Here is a 21,306-nt window from a genome sequence, read left to right as displayed (position 1 = left end):
TTTGTTTTATTTTTTTGCCATCAACGGAAATTTAATAAGGTAGTGAGAGTACATAACAGAAAGAAATGGAGTGTAAGGACGCGAGTTATGATGATGATGTCGAGATGTATAGGATGAGCTCGATGTCAAAGCCAAAGTAAGCACCATCGTCATATAGTCAGGAAAAGGCCATATTTCAGTAAGAAATATCCTAGAATGGGTGAGGAGAGGTTAAACATGATACAAGAGGGTCGTTATCACAGTTTTCAGACATTTTTATCAACTAAATAAACAAAACAAAATAAAACGAACAAAAAAAAAAAACAATATCGGTGTAGCACTACTTTATCATGCAATTTACTTTAGTAAACCTTCTGACACAGACAAAATATACTTCAATAAGTAGAACTCAATACATCTCTGTCCAGCAATAGTCACAAAGCCTGTAATTTATACTCTTTAAATGTGAGATCCCTATCAAAAATAATATGCAGATTTTTATTTTTCTTAATATATCTAAAGTGCAAGTATTTATCCATTTTATTCAATGCTTTCTGTAAGTATAAAATACAAAGGAAAAAAACAGCAATGTTTTTCCTGTTTACATGTTATATTTTTCTGAAAGGAGGAGCATCATATATAACAAACCATATATATATATGTATATATATATACACACACACACACACACGCCACAGATAAAATATTTTCGAAAGATACAACATATTATCTCTTATGGGGATGGTAAAGGGATTGAGACCAAACGGTGACAATGGGATATGTTCATTGTGCATTGACCCCACCCCCTTAAAAATCCAGGATCCATTTAACCCAACATCTCCAGAACAGCTTCAAGGACGTCTTCAAGAACTATACACAACAGTAGCTTTTACAGTCTGCGAACACGGTGGACCCTACTGCTCGGTGCGTGTGCAAACAGAAGACATGCTGAATGAGCTCCTCTGTCTGTGGTTTTCTAATGAGTCATATAGTGCTTGGCTTTGACCAGAGGCTGCGATTGGTTGTGTGATTAACCAGAAAGTCAGAATGGCCAATGAAAGACTACAACACTGGAAACCAGAAACAGAGCACATTTGGTTGTTTTGAACACCTTAACATAAGTTCCGTCAGTTCTTTACTTTTTTTGTTAGTACTCGTATAGTCTGGTGGAGGCGCGAGCCGGCAGCCGCGTTTCATTTGTGGAAGTTTTCTGTTAAACCGTCATGTAGACGTGGCTGTTCCCCACCTACAGCGGAGCCATCCTAGCAATCTGACACTGAGGTGCGTGCAGCAAGTAGATATCGCTGCATCTACAACTTAACCTCTCCTCAGTCTGACCAGGAATGGTCTGGTTGCCTGTAGTCTGATCAACGAAAGAAAACGGCACACTTAAGTCAAATCTGACAAATGAATACTGCGGGCGAAAGTTTGGTTAACATCATGATTAGAGATCACTATGATGGCTGCTGCTGTGGAGAAAATAATTGAAACGGCGCTAACAAGCACAGAGCAGCATCGCTCATGCACATCCAACCCATCCGGAGCCACCCGAAGATGGCACACCATCACGTCCGCTGACACAGAAAACGAGACGAACGACATCCGCCTACCATGCTGCATTTAAGTCCTAGAGATGGATGACTGTGTAGATGTGGGCACAACGTGGCTGCAAGGTGACTCCAGGTAAAGGTCTCACAAAATCAGGTTTGATCGCACCGGAAGTACGCTTCGGACAAAGACCCGAAAACGCCACGTTCAACGCTAAAAACACAACTGACCCAGTAGCACCTGGAGAAAACAAAAGAACACATCTTTAAATCTTTTTTAAAAACAAACAAAGAAGCGAACAATGTGTGCGTTTCACAGAGTGAGGCATTCACAAAGTGAACTCTATGAGCATGTTCAGGCTCTCCTCATATTTGGCCATTAGAGAAAAAGAGAAAGGAAGCGTCGTATTTCCAGTCTTAGCATGTAGCAGACATGATTAAAGTCAGTCAGGCTAAAGCTAGAACACTTTGGGGAATAAGTGCTGTATCACCACAGTGACTTCAGACTCGCGGTGACCTCAAGATGAACTCAGGTTGACCTCAGATGTGCTTTTCTGGGCACATAGTCATAGGTGGCTTGTACGTGCGTTCAATGAAAATAAATGTTTTTTGTATTGAGGGCAGTGTGAGGAAATATAATAATCTCTGTAAGAAGTGGAAGAGATTTCCAGAGAGAACGGTCCTAACTCGATCTGTCTGCAGCCGGGTTGGAAGGTTGTGGCAGGCTGCTGCTGCTGCTGGTAAGCCCTTACAGTGCAGTGCCAGGCTTCATCAGGCCTTTCACTGTCACTGAGACAAATGTGGGCCAGAAACAGTCCTGTGGTGAACAGAAGGGATTTTCTGGAACCTTTTTTTCTTCTCCTGCCATCACAAACGCAGCCAATCAGACACAAATCAGCTTTTAAATCTGAGGATTGAACTTGTGACACCTTATGAGCCCAAGTGTGCCCCGGGGACTTCTGCTTTCGACCCGGCCTCAGCTCTCCTACATACACGGTAGGCCTCGCTTGTGAGTGCATTAGCCGCTTTTATCCAGCTGAGGCCTCTAAAGTGTTCCCTTCCCGTCAGCTAGGTGGCATGCCACACCGACAGGCTCAGTCGTATTTAACGCACTGAGAGTTCAGCAGGACCTCAGTGCAGGGCTAAAGGTCAGCTGAGTCAAAATGAAGGGATGGACTACACGTTCTAAGTGATGAATAGTGCACAAGCAACAAGCCTTTTTTTAACGCCTGGGAAAGAGGAGCGAGACTGCGACAAGAGTCTTCCCACATCAGAGGGGATTGTGATCCTCGCCATGAAAACAACAACAAACTCCTCTGTCCTTTGGCTTCTGCCGCGGCTGATCGCTATCGCCCGGCTCGATTGAAACCCCAGAAAAGCCTAAGTCAAACTGCGGTTCACCTGTACTGCAGTCCCAGGTGAGTGAGGGCTCGCACTCAAGCTCCAAGCACACAGTTCTCTTTCTCCTAATGACAGGAGGCCTTGTGCAGTTCTAGACACAATTCAAAACACTTCAGAGGCCTCCCAAACACTCAGATATCAACAAGAGGCCTCAACAGGGGGAGAGTATGTGTGTGTCTGTGCGTGCGTGTATGTGTGTGTATGCCAGCCACCCCTGGACCCAAGCCCCAAGATACTATTCAAGCTTAGTGTAGAAGGGCCAACATGGAGACAGTCAGAGGTTGTTGACGGTCTGTGTTGTGTGTTTGGAGGAGAACTTTTTTTTCGTTTTCCTAAGGGAGGACGTAAAATACCCGAGCTAGTCTACGCGCACTGAGAGACAGACAAGGCAGCCTACTGGTTTACAGAAAGTGACAGGAAGAAAAACAATTAAAAAAAACTCACAACGAGTCTGACTTTTTTCACCTCGAGAAGTAAAAGTCTTCACATTTTGGAAATATAATGCGGATGCATCCACTTCATCATCATGCTTTCAAATATCTACTGATCACATAGCCTATACATTTTTCGTCTATACACGTGATACAATGCCACGATTGGCACGTACACAATATTGCACACTAATATAAAATGTCCTACACTAGTCAGTGGCTTCGTCTCTGGCTGGGAGGGGAAACCTGACACGTTTTGGACAACATACTGTGGAGGAAAGGGGAAAAAAAAGAAGCATCAGAATAACAATGCAAAAGTGACATATTCTGAGCGGCGAGGCCCCCAAGGAGCGATCAAGGGGCTGTAGCACCATAAAGAGATAGACACTGCCTCGGCCCTGCACTGATAGGCCTCTAAATCCGCTGGACCGCATTCGTACTGACTGCATGGGACCGGCCGGCTGGCCTGCCTGGCTGGCTGACTGCCTGGCTCTTTAACAGCATCCATCTCAGCTCTGACAAATAAGCCTCATCCAGCCGCTCCTGGGTTTTAGTTTTTTTATTTTTATATACTTTTGTTGTTGTTGCTGTTTTTTTCATTTTTTGTTTTTCTTTTTAACATCATGGTGCATATGGTGAGCAAAGCCACCCATAACATTTCCAGCTTACTTTCCACGCTCGCGCACACTCAGTGAGTTCCCGGGAGGCACCGATCAGTCCGTCAAGCCAGGGGTGCGGCTAGGGATTCTGGGCTCCATGTTGCACCATAGCACAACGTGCATAGCCCCCAACATGCCAACAACACCCAAGAACACAACTGGACCCACCCCCTGCCCCCAGCTCCCAGCAGCCTTTCAGCTTTACTTTTGGTGTTGCCACGCATGCTCCATGCACTGCAGGGGTGTGAATCCCACAGCCCTGGTGAGTATATATTTCTGCCTACATAACAGCACTCGTAAATGAAAACATACAGCGGTCGAGGTCACAGACCATCCACGTGAGAACACGTAAACGAGTGGAGTGTATAAGGCACGGGTCGTAATGACGTCAGAGAGGATGCGTTGCCTCGCCGCGCGCTGCGCTGACGCGTCTTTTTTTGTCTGTTTGTTTCTGCGCCTTGCGCTCCCACATATGGACCTTTTTTTAATATCCTTTTGCATCCCCCACCACCTTGAGGAAAAGAAAAAACAAAAAACAACAACGTAAAGAAAAAAATCCCACAGAAAACGTGGGCATCTTAATAAGGATTTTTTTTTTTACAGCTGATTCACAAAATCATAATTAGTACATCTAAGTTAGCACTTTTTTCATTTAAGTTTATGTGGACATGGTGCAAGAGGGTTGATATTCAATAGAGTAGCTCAGAGATAGGTTTAACCCATTTGTTTGAGGCGCACATAGGCTATTTAGGTTTGTGTCTCAACCTTTTCCATAATGGCATGAGAGAAATGCTTCCATTATCCGACTACGTTTAGGCCAAATTAGAGACTACGGCCTACTTTGCCAACTTCTTTTCAAAACATGTGCCTACACGCATGCTGACAGGTGTTTACAAGGCCTGCAGTGCTGCCTTCTGTAACTCATTGAGCATTGTCATATTTATTCTGCGTACCTTTATAATAAACTATACATCTGGATTCGGATTTTGGTTTCATAAAGTCCATAATATATCCTCTTTGTGCTGATGTCAAATATTCCTTCTCCATGAAGACTTTATACTCTAAACCTCTGGTTTTATTTTGATTAAATCTTAAGTCTATTACCAGTTTTTAAAACACTTAAACATTTTTTTTTTTGTGAAATAGCTTTGATGTGTGCAAAATCTGTCATCGATAGAGATATAAACACTCTGTTCATTGTCACTTAAATCAAGTAGGAAACGGTTCATATCTTACAGTTAAGTCCTTGATAGCAGCGGCTTACTGTTACATGGGTGGTAAGTGGGGTGACATCCAGTAAAATGAGCGAGGAGACAGCAGAGGTGCTGCCATGTCTGTGGAGGTTGTGTGTGTGGGGTGATTCCCTTGTAGATTCTCTTTCTATTTTACAGTTAAAAGTCTGGGTTGTTTTTTTTCTCTTCAGAGTCCAACGTTGTCTCGGTTGTTTCATGTCAGCTCTCCTAAAATCCGCGTCAGTCATCGTCGCCGTCGTCTCCGCCGTGCGGGCCCTCAGGTAGCAGTTCCGAGGCCCTTTTCTCTCTACTCCTCTCCTGGATCTTCCTCATCTCCTCCGCGTATTTACAGAAGGTGTTACCGAATTTGGACCACACTTTGCAGGGAACCGTAATGGAGTTCCGGTACGTGGGCTTCACCTCACTCACCCGCATGAACACCCCGTACTTATTGGAGCCCACGTCAAAGAAGAAGCGCTTGTTGTCGACAGTGAGCGAGGTGCCCTCCGGGAGCTCCGCCGGCTCCTCGTCCACGCCGTAGTCGTCGATGAGTTTGGCTAAAGCGTCGCGGAACTCGATGAGACCCTGCGCCGGCAGAGCGATGGTCTGGCCTTGCGCGCTTCCCAATCCGGGCCCCCGATTAACGGTCTGTCGGATCCTCAGGAACCGCCCCCTCTGGTTCTCTTTCAGATCCATGTAATATTTCCGATTCTCCCGCACCAGGAATTCGCTCTTGAGCGCCCGCCGGGGCTCATCCTGCACCATGTCCGGGTTGGTCGGGCCCAGCTGGGCGTAATGTTCGATAAAGTCCCCGAGATAGTCGCGGAACTCCACGGCGACAGACATGGAGAGAGTGAGGCGGCTCTTGTTTCCCCCAGCCCCGACCTCGGCTATCTTTAGGAAGCGGCCTTTAACATTCTGCTTCACGTCAAGGTAGAAGCGCTTGTTCTGGATGTCGACGCGCTTCGAGGCGAGCTCCTCGGTGTCGTGCTGCAGCCGGGACATGGCGCCCATTGCGCCCGGAGGCAGCGAGCCGGGGCCTGCAGTGGGCCCTCCGTGGTCACTGCCACTGTCTCTGTCCGCCATGATGCTGCCTCCCTGCTTTACCTTCCACCGTCTCCCTCTGCCTGCTGCAACCTCGACTGCCCGTCAAACCGCTCCGCCGCTCTATCGCGAGACGAGAGAAGAGAAGAGGGTGAAAAAATGAAAGTAACTGTAGTTGGTGTTACTGTAGTACTCCGAGCGGGCTGCGTTCAAGGTCCCCGCGCGATTTTTGCAACGTTTCGCAGAATTTACATTTTAAGCCGTTAAAGTAGTCGCATACTGCAAATGAATGCCTAAAACTCCGCAGCCGAGCTCACAGACAGATGTGTTTACATAAATAAGCGGGTCTAAGCAAAGGAAGATCACGGGGTTTGAAAGCTGTGTCAAACACAGCTAAGAACAGGGCGCAGACAAAGGCTTAGCCTACCTGGTGGTTAATGGGTCGGGTGTTTCGGCACCATGGACAGTCGTTTTGGGGGTTTCAGCACCACGGACAGCGAACCCGCACGAAAGGAGACGCGGAGAAGGGAGAGCGGGGTGAAAAAGAAATTTCTGAATGAACAGTCGATGGTGGCTGCGTGGGATTTTGATGCACTGCGAAGCACCGTGAATCATTAGCCTGTGATTGGACACGCCGGTGTGTCTCTGTTTCTCTCAATGGGAAATGACATTGAAGGGCTTAAAAAAAGTTAAAGGGAAGAAAAACCTGTTGCTATACATTTATTGGCACACATGGTGACACGAGTGTTTGGCAGCACTTCTGATAATGATTTTCTCCTCCTTCAGTGGGAGCCTTTAAGATTCAGGGTTTTCTTGGAATTCACTTCAAGGCCTGACACTTAGCGCTTTATATGGGCAAAATAAATAGTCCGGTGACCCCCACAAACACGAAACACAAGGACTACTGTTTGGGGTCCAGGAGACAATCACCACAGCAAAATTCTAGGTATCAAATTAGTGGAATAGAATGAGCCATAATGTGTGAAAACCAGAGTCATTACAGTTTTGTATTGTCGAACTAGTTTTGATTTCATTTTGATTTTGATTTTTCTTTTTTTTTCTTTTAAGTCAGTTTAGTTTCAGTAAGAGTGAAGTTCTGTTTAGCTTTTATTGTTTGAAAATGTTCAATTGTAGTTTTTTTTAGTTTCTGTGTTCATTTTAGTCTTTGTAATATATGCTGTGTGGAGGGCACATGTCAGAGACAGGATTTAGGAAATCATTGCACAAGTGACAATAAAAACACAGACGCTTGAAAGCAGCGGACTCACAAACAGAGTCTCAATAAACACCAACAAAGTCTCATTTTTATTTGTTTTTAGTTTTGAAAGTTGACACAATTGTTTCAGTCTTAATATTTTTCAAGAGCCTTTTTTATTTTAGTTGACTAAAATGTTTTTTCACATCTAGTTTGAATTTTAGTTTTAGTTGACTATAACCTTTGTGAAAACAACCTTTCCTTTATTGTTAATTCAGTTTTTATCCCACCTGCAATCCACATGCTCACGCTGCATCCATAACCCCTCCAATCCCTGTCCCTAATAATTAGGAGCTACAGGAAACATGAATTCAGTAAATAGTTCACCGGTGGAACTACATGCTTTTGACTGTGATGTCATAATAGCAGTAAACACAACAAGTGCCCGTGTAGCAGACCTGAAGAAGGACAAGATGGAGAGACTTGATGGGGTTTGACCTAATAATCTCTGGAATATATAATTTATATCAGTAGACCAAGTATGAAAAAAGACCACCTCTTATGTTTTATTCGCAACTGTTTAATTGTTTTTTTTTCTAAACTTGCACTTAAATGAATAAAACACGAGGTTTATGCTTTGTCTTTGCAGAGTGACACTGATGTAATCTCACATAAAAGAAAGGGTGGCTAGGACAGCTACAAAGAAATGTGTGTCAAGTACAGAAAAGCATATTCCCTACAAGAACTGTAAAAAATAAAGTGCTTTGAGTGATCAGGTAGAGTAGAAGAGTGTTATATATAAGAACCAGATCATTTACCATTTACCAAAATGACTGCTGGGTTGTTACGATTAGTGTATCATGACAGGGAAGTTCAAGCGACCTCATCAGCACCCTGCTGAAGTGCTGATGTAGCGACAAACGTGCCCCCCTTTGCTCGAGTTCAGGGAGGTTGTGAAGGCAGTTGGTGGTGGCCGCCCCTGGCCAGTGAACAGCAGGAATCATTTTCACTCCACTTTGCTTGGTCAACAAATGATTTGTTTTCAAGGCTAATTTAGAACAATTCCCAAAATTGCATGCAAGCTTTCTGAACGAGGGCTTCCAAGTTGACTAGATGAAGGAGAGACTGATCCTTGTGTATGTGGGTTGTAGGTGGGGAGGGATGATGTGGGGCTGGGTCACAGGATAGATCAGAGATTGGCTGATCCAGTTCTGTGAGCTTGGTGAAACAACTGCAAAAATGTGGCGCAATCTAAACATTCGACTGAGCACATCTAAAACCACAGAGATCAGTGGCACTCCGGCTTTACTCCTGACTCCATGTGAAAATAATGTATGAACAGGGATGTGGTTTTCCTGCTTGGACAGAGAAATAAAGCTGTCCAGCTTTTCAGCACCATGGACAGAGGCAGGCCCCTGACCTGACCCTGGTGATGAGGGGAAGATGAGGCCATGATGTAGCTGCATGCTCAGATGAAATGGCTATATACATTTTCTTTATCTCTCTCTCTCTCTATATATATATATATATAGAGAGAGAGAGAGAGAGAGGGAGATATGAAAACTGTCCATGTGTCCCCTATGTGACATTATAGTTTCTGATTTCCTCTGTATGGACTACAAAAAGGCTTTCTGACCTCTAACGAAGGTCGCACAGCTCCTGACAGGGAGGGAAAGGCAAATCTTATGAATGGCTTGGCTGATGGAGGCAGAGACTGGGAGGGGATACTTATGGTCAACAAAAAAAAAAAACAACCAAAAAACCTCAGCACTTTGTACAGGGGTCTCGTTTCATTGGTGGATGAGTATTCAGTGGAAAATGAAGCTTTATTCACTGTAACTAAGCCAGATTGGCGAAAATATTTGTGTCTTTCTATTATAACACCCGCATTTTCTGGTAACTGTTGCTACCACGTGTTGCCACAGGAGTCGGCAAAACTGCAAGGCGACATTTGTGAAGTGTAATGACTCGCAAAAACAGTGCTGAACATAAAAGCGGGATTCGGGCGTGCTTTGCAGAAGCAGATATATTTTCCAGAGGGGCCATCTAACAGCTCAGAGAGCTCAGCTCCGAAGCGCCCGCTCGCCTCTACATGCCGAGGAATCCATTGAGAGAATTTCGCAGCGTTAGTCATCGCAACAGCTATCCGCAGTGTGTGTGTGTGTAGCAGTCGCCTATAGCCTCTCTTGCACCTCTTGCACCGGAGATCCACAGAAGGCGCCGTGCAGGGCTTGGCTACAGACGCAACTCCGCGCTGCTGATGTGGTGTGCCTGTGCACCGCGTGCGTGAATTCTCCTGCACCCACCCCACAGAGGTTTGGTTTTTTTGGGGTTTTTTTTTTTTCAAACAGAGTCTGCCGGCATGCTCACACACCGGTTGGGTCCGTGCCGGTGGGCCGTTGGGTGCCCGGGTCATTAGGGTGTTTGCGCAGGACGTGGCGAGGCGAGGCGACGCCGTTGACCGGGCAGGTGATGTTTGCTCACGTAAGCCGCTCGCGTTTGATGAGGGGCGCAGGGGACGCGGCTGGAGGGTGCGCGCTACTGTTGCAACGCCTCACCGGATAACCGCTGCTCTCTCATCCTGTCCGTTGGACCTCTCCGCGGTAGGGGGTTTGTTGATTTTTCCCCCTTTTTTAATTTGAATTTTTTTGCTTCCTGACTAACGGATTTGCAACACTGGGACTCTTGACGATATATAAGTGGATAAAGGAGCCGATACTGCGTGTGCGTGGAGCACAGCATATAATTTCTTGTGATTCCCCTGTACGCGCAAGTCGCTTTTTTTTCTTTCCAAAGAGGCAATGCGCCCACCCATGCGATGCTAGCCTATTAGCTGGAGAGAGAGAGAGAGAGAGAGAGAGAGAGAGAGAGGTTTCAGCCCTGGATTCGAGAGGAGACTAATTTACGAGTCTTGTTTTGCCTTTCAGGAAAAGGGAAGATAAGAGGGGGGAGGGTGGTTGGTGAAGGAGAATGCAGCAATCACATTTTTAAGCATGCAGAAGCGGGCCGTTTCCGGTTCCTAGGCTGCTGTGTCCCCCCCATCCGACGCCAGCAGCCGTATGGGGAAAGCAGCGGCAGACACAGATGGCATGGACACTTCCACAAGGTCTGCCGCTCTGCCCTGCCTGCTCTGCCGGAGCCCGTTCGCCGCCGTCTCTCTCTTCCAGCTCGCTCCGCCGCCCAGCAGCACTGCAGCACAGCACAGGCTGACGGCATGAGGCTTGATCCAGTGCATTTCTCCATGCTGGTCATCGGGGTCTCCTTCGCCTGTTACGCCCCGAGTCTCAACTCCCTCCAGGACCAGGCGTACAGATCAGCCGTGGTCATCGAGGGCGAGGTGCGCTCCTCCCCGGAGAACGTCTCCTCCCGGGAGCCCTACAGCGTGAATGTCAAGGTGCTGGATGTGTGGCCCGTCAACAGCGGCGGCCTCGAGAGGGAGCAGCTCGTGACCGTCGGGGACTTCGGTTCCGAGGCCCCGTGCACCACGGTGGAGAAGGACCACAGATATATCTTTTTCATGGACCCCACCGCCGAGCCCTTGGTATTCAAGGCATCGTACGCCCCCGTGGACGCCAGCGAGCCGGAGTCGAAGAAGGATGTTGAGAGAGTGTTGTGCGAGGACTGCGGTAAGTTTAAGGCTTTTCCCTCATACCTGCCATCCACTCACAGCGCACTATAAGGGCCACTGAAACTGCCATGGTGATGTAAGGGAGACATCCAGCACTCTGGCTGCGCATGCACGTTCCCAGTCCATACAGTGTGTCAGCGTGCACACACACATATGAGCGATTGACACCTCAGTTTTCCATAACCCGGTCACCCATAATATATGAGAGGCATGTCAGGGGAATGTGTGTGTGTCGCGTAATCTGTCTGTGTGTCCAAAAAAAAAAAGAAAAAATGAGAGATGGTTAGTTAAACCTAAGTAACCACCACCACCCTCCTCCCTCTCCACCGGTTATGACCCAAACAGCAGCATAAAGCCCAGGACCTGCATCGTGTCATCCTCACGGTAGCCTACATGTGCTGCGTTAAGGTGAAACGAACCGGCGGAAAAGCCAGCGGCTCTTCTTGTCGTGTCGCTCCTGTGTGAGTGAGGCAGAAAGTTAGGCCCAGAATGTGATGGGAATCGGGGACAGCAGCCTCGTCTTGAACTAACCTCCTTTCCAAACTTTGCATCGGAGCCCTCAGCCAGTGTTAGATCTATCACATCTGACGCCTTTTTTTTTCTCCATCAGAAATTGTGGCGAAAGTCTCCACAGTGTCTGTGTGGACTGCAGTGACAGTACGTGGGCGGTGATGGCAGTTTAAAATCTCTAAAACTTGCTGCCAGTTTTTAACATTTAAAAAAATCGTCGTTTGTTCTTGTTTCTACAAACAACAGATGCTGCGGTGGCCCTTTGTTCTAGGGAGTTTAACCAGAGAGGGCCACAAGTTTGAGAGTCTGCACTTTTTGTCTCTCTTTATTTTATTATTGCTGTTTATTTCTTTAAGATAATGGAAAAGCCTTTCCCCCTCTACAGCAGAGCTCTGGAAATCAGCTTCAGCTCAGTTATGACCTCACATGGTGTGACTTATGAATGTTGTAATGTATATTCAATCTACTTTGAACATAACGCTTAAAAACACAATAACGAGTTTCTTTTTTTTTCTGGCTAAATGTTCTTTGTGAGCCACTGCACCTTTGTTTTAAGCACTGACATGCTTCGCTGCCTTTGAGAAGCTGTAACTACAATAGCCTCAGTTATTGTTAAAGCATCTGGCAGCCATGAAGCAAAGAACTACAAAGACAGGAAGTAGTAATTCAGCCTCTAAAATAGAGAATAAGATCTTCAGTGAGAGCCACGCATTTCTCTCAAATGAGCACCAGCGTAAAACCTTTTAAGGGTCTCCTTTTTAAAAAAAATGTGGGTTTAAAAAAACAAACAAAAAAACCTTTAGAAACATGTAATCTTAAAATGTGACATTTATTTTCCAGGCTTGTGTGTCTGTGTATCTGTAGTGTTGCAGCCCAACAGGAGTTAGCTCAGATGTCTCAACAAAGGGTGCATCGAGGTTCTATTTTTACCTCCATGACATGCTAAAATTATCCAGTCATTTATTAATGACAGTGCTGTTGCAATCAGTCTGAACACATTTTCCAGGCAGGGATAAGCTCAGAAGAGGAGATACCCACTTATGAGCTGATTCACCTCTCATGTGTGCGCACATTCTCGCACGCGCTGATGTGTCTCCATGTCTCCAGAGGACATTACACTGACCTGTTCTCTGTTGTTAACCACGACAACTATATTTGCCCTAAACCTCCACCTAACCTCACCTTCAACCTAAAGTATGTTGCTCCACATGATGGCGATTCATCTAGGGCTGATTTAGTCCTCGCGACATAAGTGAGGCCTGCGTTTGTGTCCATCTATAAGAAAGTTAAGTCTCCGGAGTGTGACTGTCCAAACAGATCTACGTTCTCTCAACATGAGTAGCAAAAGTGCGCGCACGCAGAGGCTCACACGACAAGTACACACACAACAAGAGCCTAAATTACATGAAGAACCCCAACTTAATTAGACTCTCCAGGGTGTGTGGCGACACTATAGATTCACCGTAGCAACTTGTAGTCTCTGAATGTCCCCTGTTTCCGTTACGTCCCTCATCAATTTTGTTTCTTTTCCAGGACTGGATGAGATTGACACACGAGTGGAATATATGAGAGGTTAACAAGAGGTTAAAGAAACACGTATATTTTTTATTGACAGTGCAGTAGCCTTAAAGCTTTATAAAATCTGCTGCGGTGAAGTTGATTTAGGACCTGATTTAAAACAGACAAAATATTACACAGTTCAGATCATACACCCCTGTACGCCACCACAGTGGATTTTACATCAAGTCGAGCTTTCTGATTTAATTCAGAGGGTTTAACAAAAGTATTGCAATAACAGTTTAGGAATTACAGTTATCTTTATACAGAGGTTGAAAGTAACTGAACAGCTGACTAACACACAGTTTCATGGCCTGGTGGATTTGCAGTTTAAGTCACCAAATGTAAGTGAAGGAGGCCATCATTAGGCTGAAAAAAACAAAAAAAAAAATGCATCAGAGAGTTAGCAAACACTTGCAGAGGGGCCAAATCAACAATTCGATATGTTTTTATAAAGAAGAAATTTACTGACGGTTCAGTGGTTTCTCAAAGTACTTTTAAGCTAGTGAGAGTGAGTTTTGTGAGTTTTTGAGACCTCTGCATCACCAGTGTGATTTTTTTCCCTTTTGAAAAAACACAATAAAGTACACCATACATTTTTAAGCACTAGATTTAAAAAAAAAAAGTCAGATGTAGCAAATATGATACAAATCAAAACTCATATATATGCATTTATATTTAATTTAAACTTATCAGATGGTTCAATAAACACTCTATTTACAAGAATTTTGAATTATCCGAATTACTTCATGATTCAAGCTTAAAAGTGTTAAAAGTGAAAGCTACTCTTGAGTCATATGTGGATTGTTTAATTTAAAGACAACTGTGGCGATGTACAGATACAACTTTACAAAATAAAAGTCAGACTATCGAAACACTTGTGGCTCTAACAGCACCAACCTGCAGCGTGGAGTCAGATGGGTTTCACATGTCTGCTTGTATGCGCTCAAACATGAATGCAGTAATGTCAGTGTCGCCTGCAAATGAGTTACGACAGAGCAGGACTCACAGCCAGCAGTGAGGCTGGAGATGTGCAAGCAAAGGTGCTTGCAAAGTTTCACCGAAGACAGGAGAAATGGCAGCTGACAAGTGGGTTAGCAAGGGGTGTGTCTGCGGACACCAATCCAAAAGCAAGTCTAAAGGAAAGCAGCCAATCGCAGCCAAACACTTTTATACACACCCCTGTCTGTCAGCATGATGGGATCCAAAACGGCTATGGGCTTTAGGTTTTCAATAGCATAGCTAATAAAGCTGTGGCTTGCACCAGGCTTATGAGTTTTGCTGATACTAGCTGATGATGTTGGTTTTTTTTTTTTTTGAGATTTTTTGTGCAACAAAAACAGACAGCAGCAAACTGACAGCAAGAGTAGCTGATAAGTAGTTACATTTTCGGAGAAGAATGGGAGCAGATGCAAACGATGATCCCACACTGTATTTCCTTTATGCTGCTATCTGCTGGGTGGCACAGTTAGTTTCAGAGGGCAACACTTATCATACTTGTCAGGGGTTTAATCTGCCACGACAAGACGTCTCTGACGTATATGTGAAAGCTAGAATCCAGGCAGGCATTCACTAACATACCGCCACATTACTGTATAAGCATTTACTGTATTCATTTGTTCTGGGTCTGTTTGACACTTAGTGCTATAAAGCAAAACAATGACAGAGCAGGTGTTCTAGCTACATTGTTTAGCTAGGTTACTGATGTCCAGGCTACTGGTGCCAGTCGCAGTGATGTGCTGAATTTTACACACTTCTTGGTATTTCTGGCTACAACGAATATGTGGAATCCACATTATTTGCCCATTTCTGACTGTAATGCAGGCAATTAAATAAATGACAAGTTAAAGTCTTTTTAGGGAAGTGGTTGTCGAGGTTTAATTCAGACTTTGTACCAGCAAACGTTTAAAGGCAGGAGCACAGATCCCTCGCTGTGAGAGAAATTATGAGACAGTAAATCTTCGTGCACCATAAAAGATAGCAGAGCCATCTTCCAAAAGCAGAGCCAATGTTGATTAAATGGCAGGACCGACTGGGTTCTCTCTTACTATTTATGTTATTGAGTCTGCCATAGCTGCTCCAATAAGCTCTCCTCTTCTCCCACTTCAGCTCAGCCCACAGCTGGATTGGGGCTTATGTACACCAGGGTTTGCAGAACTGAACAGTTTCAGTGGCAATAGCTGCAATGTTTGAGTTTCAGCATTTAATGTGAAAGAGTGGAGTACAAACTTCCTTTGATCAGATGCTGAGTTACATGTATGTCTGCATCCAGCGCCTCTCCCTCACCGACGTCTCCCTGTTTTATTCTGTGTAAACGACTTAGGCGTGTGGACTGCTCACACCACCCTCTTCAAAAACTGCAAAACCAATCCCATCTGACATCCCAGACAGGCTGCAGCGTAATGTAGGTCTTCTCTGATCATTGCTGTTGGCACGTCTTTTGAGATGCATTGACAGTTTCGTCCTAAAATAGCTTTATCTGATGCCCAAACATGCTCCTGTCACTGATGCTGTATCTAATGCTGCATACCTCATGCCTCATGCTCTCCCTCTCTCTCTCTCTCTCTCCTGCTTTAGCTGACTGTAGCTGGAGTGTGCGGTTCAGCTTATGCCTGCCCTTCTGTCAGTCAGCCACACAGAGGAGGAGAGAAACAGAGAGAAGGAAGCAAAGGCAGTGATCTTTAGCTCTGGCACTACAAAGAGATGCGGCAGTAACTGATACTGTAAAAGTTTCAGTAATAGCCGGGCCTTTTACCCACATAACGAATAAGAAAGAGCGAGAAGTTCAGTGGGTACTTTTATTTTAGTGGAAATGTCTGAAAATGGTTCACTTTGATACGGCAGAAATACTGCTGCGTTGTCCTTTACTCACTCGAGTGTTTAACACATGCAAGGACAGAAATTAGTGCTTGCAGGAAAAGTTACGTTGTAAAGCAGTGACGGTGAATGTTTCTTCTCCTGACTGTGAGGAGACCAAAATCAAAAACCTGTATCCAGCACATATTGTGTGCTGAAACCACAAATGTGATGCTGCTCTCAGACATACACTGCATTTTCTGTCAATTAGGTTCTGTAGGTTGTAAAAAAAGTGTCGATATAGCTTTCGGGTCTGAAAAGTGATTCCAATGAGAAAGTCATTCTTTTTAATGGCCAGCAGGGGGAGACTGATCAGGTTGTAAAAATTTACTGAATACAATACAATGTTTGTTTTGTATACTGTTATTTCATGTATAGTCGAAGCAGACAATAGAGCAGGGTGTGCTGTAGGGTGTGGCTACACTTTGATTGACATCGCTACTGAATGAGGCTTCAGTGTCTTTGCTTTCTCAGAGAGATCCACATTTGCTTGTTATGTGCAGTGCCGACAACAAAACTAACAAAATGAGATGCTGACTTTAAAAACCAAAGGGGGATATCAAGGTGGCTATCTATGATCATCTTTTATATACAGTCTATACGGGCATGTCCCACTGGGAGGAGGCCCCGGGGCAGATCTGGGACACACTGGAGAGATCATATCTCTCGGCTGGCTTGTGAACGCCTTGGTGTTCCCCCGGACAAGCTGGAGGAGGTGGCTGGGGAGTGTGAGGTCTGGGCTTCTCTGCTTAGGCTGCTGCCCCCGCGACCCAGCCCCGGATAAGCGGAAGAAGATGGATGGATGGATGACATCATTAAACTAAGCTATGGCTCCTTAACTGCCATAGGCTAGCTGGGGTATTTTTTTTTTTTTAAAAAAGCAATAAAGCAACCATCCTACGACTATGGCAAATCAGTGGTTTCCCAGTGACTGTTCTGTCTTCCTCCCCTGATCCCCAATCGGTCACAACAGATGGCTGCCCCTCCCTGAGCCTGGTTTTCCTGGAGGTTTGTTCCTATTAAAAGGGAGTTTATCCTTCCCAATGTCGCCAAGTGCTTACTTAAAGAGGGTTGTTTGATTGTTGGGTTTTCTTTGTAGGGTGTTTACCGTACAATATACAGCACCTTAAGGCAACTGCTGTTGGGATTTGGTGCTATATAAATAAAAATGACCTGAACTGATTGCACTGCATTGCAATTTTTTCACACTCAATCACCAACTGTGGTGCATTTGCATGCATTTGCAAACTGATAGCAGACTCACTCTATCTTACTGCAGTTTTATTACCAACATCACTTTGAAGATGGCAGCTAAAAGCCGCAGACCTGGTCCCCATCTTCAAAGCAGCTATTTCAGAGGCAACGACATTGCCAGCACACTGGATGCAGTTGCAGTTTTGGTTGTGCCACGGTCTCCGATCAATGTTTTCCTGAGTGTGAAGCATGTCACGAGAGCAGCTTTGGTCCAAACACACAAACATGAGATTAGACAACTTTGATACCTTTGTTTGATGTCAATCTTCTGCATCCTGTTTTTGGATCTTTTAATAAGCCAGAGACGGTGGACATATCTTGGCATCTTTACAACCTTAAATGACTATGTTTACCATTTCTCCTTAAGTAAGTAGTGCATGTGATTATCTGTGGATCTGTGGACTTTGTATTCAAAGTTTTACTCGGACTAATGTATCCATATCTCACTATTTTGACTCTGACTACACTTGCACGTGTCTAGCACCTTATAAGCAATAATCTGATATTTCCAGGTTAGCATGCACTGCTGTGTCTCAGCTCAGGTTCACGTCAGTGTGTAGAGCAGCTAGGGGGCAGAACCACAGTGGCATTGATCTCCAAATCCCAGAATTAGAAGGAATTTGTGCTCTGGGGCATCATGTCAAAACAATCCTTGGAACAGGAAACACATCCAGGACCACACCCTTGAATAATTCTTTAAAACAAACCCAGTGAATTTAAGCTTTCAGCATGGCTTTCAAATTCAGATCCCTTTCAGCCAGTGATGAGAAAGCTGCTCATGGAGACATAGAATTGCCTGCGTTTGGATCATGGAAACGGTACTGCAAGAATTCCTAAATTAGAATCAATTTTCCTTTGAGCAAGTGTAGTGTTGAGCTCAGACTTATGTGCATACTTTATGCTGATGCATACAAACCATGAGATTCACAGGTTCAATAGACTTGAACAGATAGTCTGTGTGTGTGTGTGCATGTGTTTGTGTGTGTGTGCATGTTTGTGTGTGTGTGGCCTCTCACTTGTCCGTCTCATCCCTTTTCCCCTTTTTGTTGCGTTATCTGTGTCTATTTCAGACACCCTCTGTGTGTCGTTTTCCCTTCTGTTTCTCTCTCTTTCTGTCTCTCTCACTGTCCTTGTCTCAACAGAGCATTATACCTCTCTCCACACACACACACACACACACACACACACACACACACACACACACACACACACACACACACACACACACGCACGCACAGAGCAATGCCAGTTAGCTGTTGCTGTTGCTGCTGTGCTGCAGATGCCCCAGTGTGCTGTCATTAGCAGAGAGATCTGGGGTTGCTATAAATTATGCACACTGAATAACAGAAGGCTGAGGATTTCTCCTCTCTGCTGCGTGCGCGTGTGTGTGCATGTGTGTGTGTTAGGGGCGTTGTATAGGTACGTCTCTGCACTGACATTATCCTGATCAACTTTCCTCGCCAAAGTACGTGTATTAGCGCAATTCTCTGTGCCTCAGCTAACTCGCAACTGTACAAATCTTGTACCTATCCTCCAGTTACTTAGCGTGTGTGTGTGGGTGTATGTGTGCGTGTCCTTGCTTGTGAATAATGTATCAGCACTCATCCTCTCCAGCAGTCAGCCTTAGTAGAAAACTCTGACACATGCCTTTTAAAGGGACCAGCCCAGTGCCACATGGCTCAGTTTGTGAATGAGAGAGGTTTTTGTGTAACCTCTCTCTCTCTCTCTCTCTAACACACACACACACACACACACACACACGCACACACACACACACACACACACACACACACGGAAGTACACACATGCAGATGCACTGCACACACCACCCACACACTCATGCAGCTGCTGCTGCACACTCCCTCCTCACTGCATCAGCAAAGTGCCTGTTTCAGACAGGATGGATTTGGCCGATGCTCTCTCCGTTTCGGTTGAGATTGTTTTTCCACAGAATTAGATTAGACATCAAATTCAAAATGGAATAATTAGAAATGTTTATGCCAAGGACTTGTCGGTTGGTATTGCAGATAAAATATTTAAAAATGACAAGTTTGCCACCGCCTCCATAAATCTGAGACATCTCATGTTTTCCTGGAAAGCCATTTTAATCTTTGGCATTCTCCTCCTTAAGTAGCCCTGCTGTGCCAGAGTGTAAGGGGCTGGCATGCAGCCAGCGTAACCTGATATTCGTGAAGTTGTAAAGTGACATATTCATCTGGTACTCAGAGTCACACTTCATGAGCAAGAATTCAGCTCTTTAACATCCCAGAAGCTGTGTGATGTATGTTGTGTGCTCAACCTCAACATAAAAACAGCCATTACGGTGACTAAAAAGGGACAATGGATGCTTTGCAAACACTTCACAGAAGGGAAAGGGTTAAAACAAACCCTTTGGTTCTATATCAGGCTATCTTCAGCACAGAAAGGTGGGCTATCTTTATCTCTCTTTGTTGTGGCGAGCTTTGATGGTGACAAGTAGAGCATCTTCATCTGTCTTCCAGATGTCCTCCTCTGCCTCTCTAGACGTTATCTCGTAACTATTATGGGATCGTGGTAGACAGCGCCGCATGTATGATGTGTTTGTTTTGGCATCTTTTCATGTTTCTGTATTAGGACATGTTTGATCACGCAACATTTTTAAAGTCACATTCCACCTTTTATTTAACACAATGCCCATAAAACATCCCCAAATTTAAACTTAGCCGATGGATCGGCTCTCTTCAATATATATGATTTGATCAGTTATGCTACTATTTCAGCCACTCCCAGAAATTAGTTTGTCTAATTTTTATGTGAACTAAGGTGCTGATGAACAATAATATTTTTTTCTTAATGTGGCCCTAATACTGTAATAGTCGCTACACAGAATGGGTGAACTAATGATTTTCCTCTTACACTTGAAGGTTTATGGCTTCATTCTTTTTTGAAATAAAAGCGTTTAAAATGTTCTGACCAGTTTTGTTTTGTGCTGGTCCTGTTTATAAGCAGCACGGTGGTGCAAAGGTTAGCACTACTGCCTCATGGCATCATTTGATCATCATCATTTGATGGCACACTCAAATGATGTCTTGTGCTAAAGTATGTCTGTGAAGGTTCTCAGTCATCCTGGTCATCGTATTCTGGGGAGCTACGACGTGTGAACGGCCATCTTTGAAAAGAGGCGGTGACTTACGGCACCAACTGTCATCTATAATCCACTTTTGAGATCCCTTCCCAGATGCCTTAATGCCCACTCACATCCTGGGCCATTTGACCTCAGTAAATCACATGATTGAATGGGGCTAGGTTTCACAGTGGGTTCACCCAGAACCTTGGCTGATGAATAGGCTTCCGGTTTGGCGCTATAGCAAATGGCTGCTTGAAAGTTTCGGCTCCCCGCCGGTTGGAAATAATCCTCTTGGAAGAATATTCAGACACAAAGAACAGTACCTAAACTTGACATGGACGGGGATAAACAAAAAAAGCCCAAAGGCAAACCAAGCTCGGGACGGGAAAGGGGAGAGTTAGTCGAGGAAACTCGCAGCGGAGAGGAGAATAATGGCGAAGCTAGTCCCTTCATGCTAGCTATCTACGATGAGATCCGGGCTCTGAGGTCGGACCTTAAAAGTGAAATGAGTGAGTTTCGACTTCCTTTCCGCAATGATATGAAAAAGGAACTGAACGAGTTCAAAGGAGAAATTAACAAGAAACTTCAAGAAACTACAAAGGAGCTAGTGGCTACCACGGCAAGGGTAGAGGAGGCAGAACAGTGGATAACCGAGATTGAAGAATGGGACACGGAGGTTAAGGAGGCACTCGCTGTCATGATGGAGAGCCAGGAGACCCTGCGAGCAAAGCTAACTGAACTAGAAGCACGCTCACGCCGGAATAATCTCCGCATACATGGGGTACCGGAGGGATTAGAGGGCCCTGATCTGATAGAGTTTGTAACGAAGCTGATAAAGGCTCAAATCGGCCCGCCGGTACTGCATTCAGCGTGGAGAAAGAAGGATGTCCGCTATGAAGGGAAAAGG

The 21,306-nt window shown here is 45.0% G+C and overlaps 2 protein-coding genes across 3 annotated transcripts in view; one reads left to right on the top strand and one right to left on the bottom strand.

The window, feature by feature from the left end:
- purab (purine-rich element binding protein Ab) lies at window positions 1-6,408 on the bottom strand. The gene has a single exon (XM_006781844.2). The coding sequence runs from the start codon at window positions 6,333-6,335 to the stop codon at window positions 5,490-5,492; it is 846 nt and encodes a 281-aa protein (XP_006781907.1). The 5' UTR covers window positions 6,336-6,408; the 3' UTR covers window positions 1-5,489.
- A 3,937-nt stretch (window positions 6,409-10,345) lies between these two features.
- Window positions 10,346-21,306, top strand: part of nrg2b (neuregulin 2b) — a 73,543-nt gene continuing 62,582 nt past the window's right edge. For both annotated transcript variants that reach the window (XM_035911793.2, XM_006781845.2), the window contains exon 1: window positions 10,346-11,114. In XM_035911793.2, the coding sequence (XP_035767686.1) occupies window positions 10,703-11,114 (412 nt within the window). In that variant the 5' untranslated portion in view covers window positions 10,346-10,702. The remainder of the gene's footprint in view (window positions 11,115-21,306) is intronic.

Source organism: Neolamprologus brichardi, chromosome 2, assembly GCF_056152115.1.
Source record: "Neolamprologus brichardi isolate AB-2024 chromosome 2, ASM5615211v1, whole genome shotgun sequence".
NCBI classification, from domain to species: Eukaryota; Metazoa; Chordata; class Actinopteri; order Cichliformes; family Cichlidae; genus Neolamprologus; species Neolamprologus brichardi.
The sequence above is the reverse complement of the archived record's forward strand: the minus strand, read 5'-3'. Positions and strand labels throughout refer to the sequence as shown.

Excerpts from the sequence above, each read along its gene's own strand:
- purab (XM_006781844.2), bottom strand. The coding sequence starts at position 6,335 with ATGGCGGACAGAGACAGTGGCAGTGACCACGGAGGGCCCACTGCAGGC.